This window comes from Prionailurus bengalensis, chromosome C1, assembly GCF_016509475.1.
Source record: "Prionailurus bengalensis isolate Pbe53 chromosome C1, Fcat_Pben_1.1_paternal_pri, whole genome shotgun sequence".
NCBI lineage: Eukaryota > Metazoa > Chordata > Mammalia > Carnivora > Felidae > Prionailurus > Prionailurus bengalensis.
This window is the reverse complement of record NC_057345.1, coordinates 108,701,161-108,714,992: the sequence shown is the minus strand read 5'-3', so window position 1 is coordinate 108,714,992 and position 13,832 is coordinate 108,701,161. Positions and strand designations below refer to the sequence as shown.

Below are 13,832 nucleotides of genomic sequence, written 5' to 3'. Positions count from 1 at the left end.
GTGGGGGTTTTGAAGTTGGATCTTGTTCCATTATTTCCTTGTTCCCCCATCACCACTCTGCTCACCACCCCTGAGTTTTAACTCTTGCATGTACAAAATGAGGCCTCTGTTATGAGAAACACCTGCTTGCCTGCTGCCACATCACCCCTCTTAGAGGCTCTGACGTTCCTATGGTCTGTCCCCGCTACCCATTGGTGGTGTGTTTTACTTACTCTGTGACTTGTGTTAGGACACATGCATCTGGGCCGGAGGGAGCCTGTGTGTTCTGAGACAGGCATTGGGCAAATTTGGGGGGATTTGGAGTTGGGAGGTGTGTGTGATAGACAAGTTGGAGGGGGTCCCAGGACCTGGCTCATTGGAGGAGCATAAAGCCAGTCCCCAGAGAAAAACAATCCTTGAATGTTGTGGCCCAGCCACTGCCTGTGTCAACAGCTCTCTGGGAAGACTCCAGACCATAGGGGTCACCAGAAGTGCCTGCTCCCTGAAATGCCCTGAGAGGTGACTCAATTTGCATGAAGAAGGATACAGCACACACTCAGTCAACATGCCTCTTGCTCTATCTATCAGACACAAAAACATGCTGACTACACACACTTCTAGTAAGAGGTGATATGAATAGCTCTGGGGACTGGGGCAAGGAGCTTCTGTGGGACTTTGGGGGAATCTGTTCTTGCCAGGGAGGCTTGTCCAACTGTCTTTGTGTGTCACTTTGAGGATGTCTTGGAAGAATGCATTCCAGGATCCTTCGAGAACCCTCAGTGGGCTAGATTGGCCTGATCTAGGAGTTATAAGGCCCCCAAATGGGGCGGGGGGGCTTGAATTGGGGTCTCCCAGGGAGGTCACACACTATGTTTCTTGATCATATGTGACGTTTACAACTATCCTATTTCCTCAATGCAAAGATGCCACTAAGTTAATGACAACTTTTGAGAAGGAAGAATAAATCACTTTTAAATGTACACATCAAGTATAAGTGCATCTTGATTTCAAAAGTATTAAGCAATTTTTTTTTAAGTGTACCTTAAACTCAAGGAAAGGTGGGATGTTACAGTGCCTCTCCTAGGTTATTTGAAGTGAATCTCCTTCAGGTTCTGTGAAGAAAGGTGACCTGGGCCAGCCCTCTGGGGTGTACCCCAGGAGGAGGTGGCTGTTGTGCTTGTACCTAGCAGCTAGGGTCCTGGGGCCCCAGTCAGGGCTGCCTCTGTGGACAGGAAAGGGAATGGACCTCTGTATAGGGTACGGAAAACTTCCACACATCCCAAAGTCTCCTTGCCCTGCCCATTTCTGTGCTTTTCTGACATGACACTGAACACTCAACAGGGTGTCCTCTCTACAAACCCCTATGAGGAGCCAAAGCTCCCTGAGACCCCTAACACTCTCTTGTTAACTCTTCGGGTTAGGGGCTCCACCAGGTAGGCACTGTGTCCATTTTAGAGAGGAACAAACATGCTCTGAGATGCTGCTCTGCTAAAGACCACACTGAATGGAGGTATAAGAGCCAGAATCCAGGCCACTGGACCCGCAGGGAGATGCTTCTGGGCTGGGGCTGCCAAGCCCCCCTCACTGTGGTCTCACTGAAGCCTACCCACTATGGGTAGTGTCTGACACCTTATCCCACTAACATGGACAACCCGCCTATCCCCTAGGACCTAGGTCTTAGTGACCTGGAGTGAAGGGCCATGTTACCAGTCCCTTCACTGAAACATGTACAGAACCTCCACTTCACTCAAAGCTCCATGCTGGGCACTGAGGGAAGGAAACAGAAACAGTGGCCCTGGTCCTTAGGAGCTTGCAACCCAGAGCAGGGGTCTTAACTCACCATCCACAGGCTTTGTGGGCCTCTGAAATTGGAAGCAGAAGGTCCATGTACACAAAAGCATGCAGAGTTCATATGAATCCTCAAGCAGCATGACGGTTCATATATATCCTCTACTTAATTCTCAAAAGTTGCTGTCCTTATAATTCAAGAGTGTTCAGAATCACTTACCAGGGGCTTGCAGCTGGCCAGACTGCATCCTACTCATAGCTTAGTCTCCTTAGCACAGGGCCTGGGATCAAAGAGGACTTGGCAAATTCTATGTGTTGGAATGAATGAACTGAACTTTGGGGTTCAAATCAGTATAACAGGCTAGAGTGTAGGATGCTTTAGATCTGATCCTGGCCTAAGGGAGTCACTGCCCATTCAGGGGCAGTTGCCGAGGGCAGCCCTGAAAGACAGCAGTGGTCAGGGGGACAGTTTGCCCCAGAGGACACTGCCTCACACAAATACCATCACACTGCAAATACAGCCCCACTCCTACTTCAGAGACTGGGGCCTTCAGTGCCAGTCCACTGCCCCCAATGTCCCACGTCCACGTCTCTTTTTCCTTTGAGTTAAGGAGTTCCTGCTCCCCACAGGGCCTGTCCCATACCTGTGGTCTGCACATGGCCAGTCAGCTTTACTCAGAGGTGACCTGCCATACATGTCTGCCCACAGAATTCCCTGTCCAGACACTCAGCTCCTACCCTGTTCTGAGACAGGGTTGAGGAAGAGCCTGTGGGGAAGGTAAGAGGCTGGCCTAGGGAGGTGGAATAGGGTAAGAGGCACCAGGTTTCACACAGGGGTGGGGCCACATTAGCTGCCCCTTCATGGAGCTGTCTTCCCAGTGCCCATCTCCTCCACACCTTACTCATCACCCTCCAGCTAGAGGCCACATCTTCTCCACCTTCTCTAAGCCAGTGTTTTTTCTCCAGTGAACCCTCACCTGACATTTTACAAACTCTAGAACTCAGAGACAGAGAAGGGACTGGAGTAGACACAGGAATGGACAGAATATCAATGTGTTCCCACCTTGGGAACTAGACTAGACTTGGGCTCTAGTCCTTGGGAACACTCAAGGTTTCTAGGCCAGGTATTTTACAAATGTGAGCACATTAACTTTGACAACCACTTTTCAGAGACATCATCAGCCCATTTTACAGGTCTGAAGACTGTGGATTTGGATAATTAAGTCACACCAAATATGTAGTTAGGACATTGTGGTGTCCCTAAGTCCACCATGGTAATCAACATCTCCTCTGTCTTGCAGCTTCTGCAAGACAGGTAAAAAGTAGATATTAAAGGACAGAGACAGGGTTGCACAGCTGCCCCCTGGTGAGATTTGGCTTAGGCACTGAGCAACATGTGGATGGCCTGCAATGCTGGGCAAGGCCAGATTCTTGAGTGGGGAAGAAAGAACCTGCTGGAAAGTGGAGTTGGCTTAGCAGGGGGCAGGAGGAGGAAGTGGTGGTGGAAAGAGCATGGAGCACCAACTCTGCTGGACTCGGCAAGTCAGGAATATATGTGGGTTCTTAGCCATGGTACACAGCACAATCACCCTAGGGCTTTTCTTAGAATATCTGTTGGGTCCCCTCTGTAGTAACCATGGTCAGGAGGAGTCTCGCCATGTATTTGTGGATAAAGTTCTCTAGGGGCTGGATGTGTACTCTACTCATTTCCAAATGAGCAAGAAAGACAACAGTAGCCACAGTATGCAGGAGCTGGCTGGTGTCACAGCTGGGCCCTGTTATCATCCTATGGAACATGAACAGTGTTACAGAACATCACTTTTAGGCAGAACATCACTTTACTCTGGGATAGTGATGGAGAAACACAAGAAGAAGCCCCTGTCATATTCCTGCTGGGCACAGACAGCACGTGTTTATTGTCCAGCTCACAAAGACTAACAGCCCCATGCTGGCTACTCTGAATGATAGTTGCTGCTTTACCAGTCCCAGATATAGCCTCAGACTTGTTGTCCCTCCTGCTGGGTAAGATTTCTTAAGTCGCTCAATCACAGAATTGCCCCTGCTTCCTTCCCACATCCAGGGGAGAGCAAAGCCCTGCTTCCTTAAATCTCTCCAAACCCTCCTCACCAGGCCCAAATGCTACAGCCAGTCCTTCTAACACCACCTCACAGAGATGCAAGGAGGCATTTGCATACTTTCAGGAGTGAGGCCTCAGATGACCAAGTACCCCAGGTGGGCACAGCGCCCAGGCCTTACACCTCTCACAGAACCAGCCAGAAATGACACATCATCAACAATGCACAGACATGCATGTCCTAAGGACCTCTTCTGCTGAGCACACAGCTGAGGAAGCCAGAATCACCTTGTCTCTTTTTTAGGCAGGGTCTCCATGCTCTCACTAACCAGCATGGTCTCTGTGCATGTGGCACCCAGAAAGGGCCTTGTTTTCAGAGTAGGAAGAGTATTCTGAGAGGCTCTGGCCAGGAGACCTTGGGCCGGTTCTGCCAGGGTAGGAGGTAGCTGATAGGTACAACTGCACTCACTGAAAGTATGACTGGATGGTTTCCCACATGAGTACAAAGCATGAAACTATCACCACACTCAAAACAACGTATGCCTCCACCACCTCCTGTCCCTCTGTCATCCCACCCTCCTGCCCCCACCTGCCCTTAACCCTGTCCCCAGGCACCACTGATGAGTTTGCTTGTCACTAGAGACTCATTAGTGTCTGGAATTTCAGATAAATGCAATTATACAGCATTGTGACTTCTTACACTTAGCCTAGCTCTCTGGAGAGTGACCCAGGCTGGTGAGTGCACCAGCAGCTCATTTTCTCTGTTGCTGCATGGTATTCCATGGTGTGGATGGACCACCACTTAGCTGTTTCCCATTTTCTCACAAGCCTCAATGTCCACATGGAGGAAACCACTCCCAGGACCCTGGCTTTTCCCATCTTCTGTGTGGACCATTCTGAGGCGAGTTTCTAATAGTGTTCTCCTCTTGAACACAGACTTTGTCCCTATATCAGGAACTGTAGCTCATGGCATCAGCATAAATAGCACCATTACAGCCCAGTAACAAGACATGGGTTTCCATTTAATTCCACTGGCTATAAGAAAAAAAACCCGTTTGTTTTGGGGAAGAAAAATATAAGGAGATAACTAATAGTTGTTGAGTTCTCACTCTGAGCTGCCTGAGTCCCACGCTTTCCCATGCTTTCACTATCCCAGCTAACTTCCACAACACCCCTGAGATGGACAGGTTCACATGAAGGAGCACTGAGCAATGTGAGAGAGCTGGTCCATGCTGGGGCTCCATGGGCCCACCACCAACACAAGGGGACCCAGGAGGAGGGGCAGGTGCCACAGCAGGTCAGCAGGTGGCTTCCAGACCCAGAACTTGCTCCAAGAAGATCCCTTCTCAAGCTCACAGGCAAAATGTGGTCAAGGAGAGATCAATCAGCCTACTTGGTACAAACACAGATGATGCTCAAGGCACAACAAGCTGGCCTGGGTGGGATGGGTCTGTAGTGGCATCTTAATGGGGCTTACCCACACTCACTACAGTTAACATGGTGGTGTCTGCTGGGCAGGGAAGTATATGCTCCCTGCCTCGGTTATAACAGGGTGGTGTGAAGGTTGGAGGGCAATGCATGGTCTGACCTCAGCTTCTCTTTAGTCCAGCGAAGCCTCAAGAATGGCCCTGCTCTGATGGACTGTGCAGGTAGCTCCAGGGTCTATAGTACAGCAATTCTCAGCGAGGCTGCCCAATGGAGTCACCCATTGGTGATTAGGGCCCTGCCCTGAATTCTGCCTCACTTGGTCTGGGTATAGCCAGTGGTTCTGACATGCAACTGTGGCTGAGGAAGACTACAGATTCAGGTAATCAGGCTGGTTTTTGCATTAGGGTTTGTGGCATGCCACACATCAGAGTAAGATGGAAAAACTGGGGATTTGAGGGAAGAGGAAACTATACTGTGTGGTTATGGGGTCTTCTAAGGACAGTGAAAACCAGAAATAGCTGTAAGAAGACCCTTAATAAAGGTACATCTAAATGAACATATGTGTGGAGGCGTGAGAGACAATTACAAGCCAGTGAACTCCTGTAGCTCAGGAGGCTGAGCTGCAGCATAGAGAAGGGGCCCGAAGGGGGTGGGGAGGCATCCAGGGAAGACATACTGAAGGTGACACTGCATCCTGAGAGACAGATGGGGCAAGGAAGCTCCAAGAGGCTGGTGCAGTGAGGAGGCACCCTGATGCAGGGCACCCTGTGAGTGTGCAGGAGCCTCCAACCAATGACCTGTGATATACCTGTGGGTCACCTGATGAGAGGGTGGAGGGCCTCACAGGCAGCACCACCCATACCCCCAAAGGGTTCAGACTAGGTAACTCAGGAGGGTTCAGTAGCCAGGCATGGGGCCAGAACCAGCAATATCACTTAAACCTCACATCCTTACAACTGGCAAGGGAGAGACTGCCCACTGTAGATATGTAAAAACCACAAAAGGACTCCCGAAAGAGCATGAGCATGCCACCCAGTTCCACCATGCAGGAGAAGCAAACAAAACATTCAGGCTCAGTAAGCCCCACATGAGACCAAGAGTAAATTCAAACCCTCCCTTGGGTTATCAAACGGTGCCTGGAATCTCACAGTTGGCTGAGTCTGCAGCAAGTAGTAGAGTGTTGTCACTGCCTACAGCTAAGGGGAGGCCAGGCACCCAGAGTTGGGGAGGCTGGGCCACCCCATGCCTGGACAGTAGGGCTAGGCTCACTTGAGTTTGGAGAGAAGGTTGCAAGAGTTCATGTCTCCAGAACCATCCACCCTGCCTGCCTACTCAGGACCTCTGGATTAAGAGGCCCTCTCACTGGCTGAGGTCTTCTGCAATTAATTCACAGGCTACACTCACACTTCCAAAGACACACTATGCTTCAACCCCTAGCCCTTCCCTCTCAGAGTCTACAGTGTAGGGGGAGAAAATAGGACCCAGAATACGGAAGTACTCAAAGAATGGGTTGAATGGCTGAGTGGAGGTGATCTTGTCATAGTTGCCTCCCAAGTTGGCAGAGATAGCAGAGTGAGGGGCTAGAATAAAAGGTGGGAACCATGCCCCAAGGCCTCTGACTTATGGCCACAGCTGAGGATCATGACGAACAGAGTGGGAGAGCAGGCCCCAGGGAGGAGAACAGCCCTGGGTCTCTGAGTGGTGGCTGGGAGACAGCAGCCCTGGGGAGGTACTGACAGCCTCCTGGCAGGCAGCTGGTCCCCATACCTGGTCTGTCCTGTCCATCTACCCTCTCCTTTCTGCCATCCTGTGGGACAAGCTTCTTTAGGACTCAAAGGGAAGGCCTCTCCATGACCTCTCATAGGATAGGGTCTCTGTGGCCTCAGGTACCTGCTCTGACCTTTACCCAGAAAAGTTCAAACATGTGGGTGACCCACTAGCAAATGTCCCCAGGCACCTGGGGCTTACACTCCCCCATCCCCAAAGCTGGGAGGCTGAGTGAGTCCTGGTGGAACTTTCCCTTAATTGCATGCCATGAGGGGGTGTTTTCTGCTTTCCGGCCCAGCATTTGAACAGCAGCCATGATTGGGAGGAAGGAGGGGATCCTAAGAGAATTCAGACACTGGGGCCTATCCATGTCAAAAATAGAAAGAGAGCAGATATCCTCTCTTCCTACTTTTCAAACGGCAGCTCAGCTAACCTCCAGCCAGGACCTTGGATCTTGAGGACAAAGCTAAAAGTCTACAAGAGGGAGCTAGACAGTATCCTTAGTAAGGAGCCAGTAAAGTGTCCCCCAGGAGCATCCTAAGCAGCTAGCCCACCTAGAAGGACCTAATGTGCTTTGCCTCTCTGGATCCCTGTGAGCTACCCTGAACCCTGCCAAGACAGTTACTTTTTTTTCACTTGACTGCAGTCCATTTCTGTCTTTTGCAACCAAGAGACTTCAGTAGTAAAGAAGTTGGTGCCAAGATGATTTTAGATAACAGACCTGTCAGGAAAGGGGAAAAGAGTGTCTGAGATTGGTTATTACACCCAATTGATGCCAAAGTCAGTGAAAGTATATTGGGAATTAAGTTATGGAACTCTGGCATCTCATTGCATGCATGGCAAACCTCTAATTAAATCAGCTGTGGCCAAATGTCCAGTAAGGGCTTTTGGGGGGAAAAGTGACTCTTACGACAAAACCTGAGAAAAAGGCACAAAGAACTCAAGTACTATGGGGTGTACTTCTTGCTTCTAACTGTTCTGGCCAGCTTAAAGAGAGAATAACAAAGTCAAGTCTCTGAGCTCCCAGGGACTGGCTATGACAGTGTATCTTCTCTCTGCAATCACAGGCCTGAGACATCCCTAAACCAAAGCAGTCTGAGTCCATCTATCTGTGGGTTGTTGAATTAAAAAGACAGCTGAACGGATTGTTTCCCTGCTCCTTGAGTGAAAGAGTGTCATTTAGGAAAAAATGGGAACCCTGGTCCGAGGAGTGGGGCTCTGTGAGGGAATTCATAAACCCATGCAGTCCTTGCTTCTCTCTCTGGCTGCTTCAAGAGCCTGTTCACCCCTATTCTGGAAACTGAGCCCACCTCTCCTCATATCTACCCCTTTCCCTTTCCCTGCCTCCCCTGCCCTGACTCAAAGTAGAGTCAGATCTTAGCATGGCCACAGGAACCAATCAAAGTCAAACTATGGAGGAAAGAGCTCATGTTTCAGAAAATTATGATTTTGCTAACATGTACTGGAAAGAAGCTGAGGGGGTGGGTAGAAATGGATACTGGGATTAACTGACCAAGGAGGTAAGGAAAACATTCTGGGTTGGGATGAATATGTTGATACGGGAATGACCACCCATTTTGGAGTCAATGTACCAGCTCCAAAAGTCAGTCTGTGTTCCAGTAGGTGGTGTGTTGGTTAACTAAACCAACCCATGAAATGAAACTAAAAAGCCAGAAAGTCCTTGAAGGAAACCAAATATCTGAAGGAATAAAATGTTGGAATGGATTTATCAAGAGCAACCTGCTTACCATCCCCTAACTATGTCCCCTGGAGGATCAGAAAGACATGCCCTACCTCCAAGGCACGAAAAACTACTTTGGCAAAAAGAATGTCAACATCTCGGAAAACTGCCATAAACACTGTTCTCTACCAGCTTGCAATGCTGATGAGAGATGCTAGTTTGGGTGGGAATTCTACAGATGGGATGGCAGGAGCTGGCATGACAAGGAAGAGAAGCAGTATTTAAGTGCCAGAAGCAAAGTAATATCAGAATTTTTTGATGCCAGGGGTTCTTTGTCATTGAATAATCAATCATGGGGCTGCCAGAACTAAAATGGATGAGCAACACCAATAGGGTCCTATTGTACTTGTGTAATATTGATAAAAAAAAATGTTAAAAAGAATTAAACTAGGTCTGGTAAACAGAAGGCTCCATGAGTGCCTAGAACAGTGTCTGGCAGATAGTAGGTGTTCAATAAATGTTCACTGATTAAACTCCACTTGCCTGATTCCACTCCTCTTGACTGATTCTCAGACTTGAAACAATAGATCCAAAGTTTCTTCAATGAGGGGTAGTTACTTGTAAAATCATCCTAAGCACATACTGTGAGTCTTTTAAAGGCTCCTATACAGAAAAATACCTAGACTTCAGGGATTACTGAACACTGGCTCACAGCTAACACTAATTCCTGGAAGGTCAGGAAGCTCACCACCAGGAATGAGGGCCAATAAGAGGTAGGAGGCATGCCAGGTCAAAAATGGGGACTTGCTGTACATCCAGCCTCTTAGCAGCCCACTGGGATCCTGAATCTGTCCTATGGTGATTCCCCAGTTCCTGGGGGATCACCCCAGTTCCTGGGTGATTCCCCAGTTCCTGGGGGATCATAGTGAGTCCCTGGGAGCTCAGAGACATGCTCAGTTTCCTGATAGAAACTCCACCCTGGTTCATTCATCCATTATGTGGAGACTTTCGTGGTAGGGAATGCTTACCAGAAGCCTCTGGAACACCCTCTCTCCTCCAAAATAGGGCATCATAAGCAATATTTAACATCTGGTGGGTAAGGAATCTCCAACCAGGGGTGGAGATCTCTACTGCATCCCTACTCAACTTCCCAGCTTGGCTTGCACAGAATACGTGAGACCTTAAAGAATGTTGGTGTGCTGTTTTAGGCTTAATTGTGACCGGTCTATGTTGTCCTACAAATGATCTTCTTAAATGGAACAAATCTATTACACTCCTCGGCCAGTGATTTGGTGAAAACTGTGCTTGTGTGTGCATGTGTGAGTGTGTATGTTTCCCATCTTAACATATAGGAATAACAGAAGTAGGTTGCTTTCCTCAAGACAGGGACAGCAACAAAACTTCACCACCTGTCTCAGGGCTTCAGTAGCTCCCTGATTCTGTGTCACCATTTAGTTAGAAGAAACCCTGACCTTTATACCCCAAAGGACCTTATGCTGGTCAACTATGTCATACTGACAAGACTTAAAGAACAGCAAGTGGCAAGGTACCCTACTGTGCCCCAGAGTGTGGGACCTAAATTCCAGGAAAACAGAAGGACCTTCCACTTTGGTGAAGGCTCCAGGCAGGCAGTAGAGGTGGACAGTTGTATGGAACATTTTGGAACAGCCCTTTAAAAATAAAAGAGAGGAGCACCTGGGTGGCTTAGTTGGTTAAGTGTCTAACTCTTGATTTTGGCTCAGGTCATGATCTCACGGTTCATGAGATTGAGCCCCTTGTTGGGCTCCAGGCTGACAGCATGCAGAATCCACTTGGGATTCTCTCTCTCCCTTTGTCTCTGCCCCTCCCCTGCTCATGCACATGTGCACACTCTGTCTCTGTCTTTCTATCTCAAAATAAATAAATTAACATTAAAAAAAATAAAAGCAGGGCACCTGGGTGGCTCAGTCGGTTAAGCTTCTGACTTCAGCTCAGGTCATGATCTCGTGGTTCATGAGTTTGAGCCCTGCATCAGGCTCTGTGCTGACAGCTCAGAGTCTGGGGCTGCTTCGGATTCTGTGTCTCCCTCTCTCTCTCTCTCTGCCCCTCCCCTGCTCACACTCTGTCTCTCTCTCTCTCTTAAAAATAAATAATAAACATTAAACAATTAAAAACAATTAAGAAAAATAAAAAGCAAAAGACATGTTGCTAGACATTGGCCCCCTACCATGAAGGAAGATTTCACAATGCTTGGTGGGCCTGTGGAGTTTTGAGGCAACATATTTCCTCCTTGGGTGTGCTTCTCCCATTCATTTGCTGAGTGATCCCAAAGGCAGTGAGCTTTGTGTGGGACCCACCCAAGTGCAGAGTCCACCTCTGCACTGTGAGGTGTCACACCCTGTGGACCCCATAGCATAAGAGTGCCCACAGCAGAACTGGATGCTGTGTAGAGTCTGGAGCAAGTCTTACTCGGGGCCTGGGGTTTGAGGGACTGTTTTTGCCCTGGGCCTTGGTGGAGCCTATCTGTGTCTCTGCTACCAAAGTCTGACTGGGACCCAAGGATCTGAGTTTCCTAGGACAAAGCAGTGTTCTTGATCAACCAACAACCAAGTCAGTTACCCATCAAGACAGGCCCAGGCCCAGGAGGGATCAGGAGGTGACTTGAGCAAGTGGTTCCCTTCACTTCCTGCACCTGTGGCCTTATAGAGCATTCTTTGTGACCAGTGTCTGAGGAAGAACATGTGTGAACTGTGTTTACAGGTGGCTCTGCAAGATATACCTGCACAGCCAGAAGTGGACTGTAATGGCATTCAGGGCCCCTCCCAAGGGTGGCTCTGAAGGACAGTAGAAAGAGAGATCCTCTGAGAGGTACATCTGATTGTCGTCATATGTGTATAGACAGAGGCCTGAAGTGTCTCAGCACCTCCAGGGACCTGAGGATAGGCATGGGGTCTGGGGACAAGGAGAAGTAGAAAGCCTTCTCGGAACAGGTTGGGAATGTGAGATAGTGTGCCCCTTAGAACACCTTCCCAAAGGTCCCCCTTCCAAGGAGGGTCCCAGTCAGCAGATGGGCAAGGCAGTTGCCCTGAGATATCTAGGGACCTCTTCCCCAGCCACACCTGTCTGCTCCGTGAGTTTCTGGGTCCACTAGGCTTCTCAGATTCTGCCTGGCCAACTCCCCTCCAGGTGACCTACTGCTGCCACTGCATGGACGGGAAGGAACATGGTCACAGGTTCACCTTTTTATAAGAACATGTATATTCTGTAATAAGATCCTTCCATCCACTCTGGAAGATGTGGAATTATCACCCACATTTTTGAAATGGGAAAATAAAACACCAAAGCAGTTAAATGACTGTCCCAAGATTGTATACCCTGTCAGTGACAGAAGAGGGCATCTGTGTGCTCAGAACCACAACTCTGATACCAGCCGGGCTCCTATGTTCTTCTGAGGCATCTCCTGCAGTCACTAACAGAAGTGAGTACCCTGCAAGCTGAAAGACTCCATCCTCTTCCCTGCTAAGTTTATAAACAAGTCATTATCCCTGGGGATGAGTCCACACTGGCTGAGGAACAGGCTGAGGGGAGCACTCCCGCAGGTCCAGCTCTGGGTCATCTAGCCTGCTGCTTTCCCCAGAGCTCTCAGAGTCAGAGAATTGAACCTGTCCCTTTAGTCTGCACCCTGAGGACAAAGTGGCTTCTGGCTAAGCAGGGCTGCTTAGCCAGCACCCCCCCCCCTCCACCACGGACAGCCCCACTGTCTGCTCTGGGTCCACTCACAGCCCCCCACTCCTTGGGCTGTCACTCTGACAGGACAGAGTGGCTTCCCTGCTAAGCAGGGCCACTCCCCCCACCACAGACTGCCCCACTGTCTGCCCTGGGTCCACTCACAGCTGCTCCCTCCTTGGGCTGTAGCTCTGGCAGTACTCCCCTGCTTCTTTTGTACGCAGTTGCTTTGGCAGTCAGAGCCAACCCCACCCTGCCTCCCTCCCACCCACCTCCCACCTTGCTCACCTGGGGAGGTGGAGCTTGGCAATCTGCAGATGCCCCCTGCTCCCCCATCTGACAGTGCCCTGGAGCCTACTGCTCACTTTGGGGCCCCCACTGGGGGCAGGGGAGGTAGAGGTACCCCAGATAAGTGGGTTCCCATGGGCCATTTGTGAACAGTCCGGGACTTTGGGCCTGGGGAGAGTCAGGTTCCTGTTCCCCTCCTCCTGCTTAGACACACCTTCCTCAAAATGGTGCCCAACTTTGTTGGTCCCCTCCCTCGTACCCTTGGGAACCCTCAGCCGAGGTAATAACAATATCAAACACTTCTGGGCGCCCACTAGCTGAGGCACAAGCCAGTGCTTCCTGGAATCGGCCGTCCTGCGCCGAGGGGCCTAGGCTGCCGAGTGCCCCGCGTGCCGAAGGCCAGTAGGTGCCCAGGAGGCCGGCACCCGGCGGTCGCCCTCGCCGAGGACGGTCCAGGCAAGCCGCCGACACAGTGCCTCTCCTTCCCTGTGGTTGGGGCAGCCACACTCTCTGAACACCGGTCGGCACGTTGGAAAGCTGGGGGCGGCCAGGCGCGCCCAGGGTGCCTGCACCCACCCGGTGCCCAGCAGCCAGCCCAGGGCGCAGCGCGGCGCTCCCGCTCTCCCCGCGCGCGACCGGACGCCGCCTCTCACCTTGAGGAAGCTCCGGAGGAAGTGCACGACGCTGAGCATGGTGGCCCCACGGAGCCGGGGCCCCGGAGCCCGCCGGCAGGACCCGCAGCGGAGCGACCGAACCGGCGCTCCCGGAACGCCAGCCCCCGCCCCGCCCCGGCGCTCGCCCCGGGCCGGCAGACACGCCCCGCCTCCCCGCGCCCTGCCACTCCGGGCACTTGCGGGTCTCCCGGGACGCTCCCGGGCGCCCGCCCCGCCCGCTCCCGTCCCGAGACTAGGAGCCATCGGCGGCGACGCGGCTCAGGGGCCCCAGGGAACAGCCCCACCGCCCCTCCCGCGGGGTTCCTGCCCTTTCGGGGAGCCTCGGAGCGCTCTCTAAGAAGGAGCGGGCGAACTGGCGCCGTGCGCTTCTGCCCCGACGCGGCACAAGTTGCGCGTCGCGCCGAGTCCCGGGCCTGTACGCCATACCCTCGTCTTGAGACTTTGCCCT

At 51.1% G+C, this 13,832-nt stretch overlaps 1 protein-coding gene across 3 annotated transcripts in view; it reads right to left on the bottom strand.

Moving 5' to 3' along the window:
- The window catches only part of ARHGEF4 (Rho guanine nucleotide exchange factor 4), a 296,513-nt gene extending 283,029 nt beyond the window's left edge, over positions 1–13,484 (bottom strand). For all 3 annotated transcript variants that reach the window (XM_043576411.1, XM_043576412.1, XM_043576413.1), the window contains exon 1: positions 13,364–13,484. In XM_043576411.1, coding sequence (XP_043432346.1) covers positions 13,364–13,402 — 39 coding nt within the window. In that variant the 5' untranslated portion in view covers positions 13,403–13,484. The remainder of the gene's footprint in view (positions 1–13,363) is intronic.
- Positions 13,485–13,832: the final 348 nt, after the last annotated feature.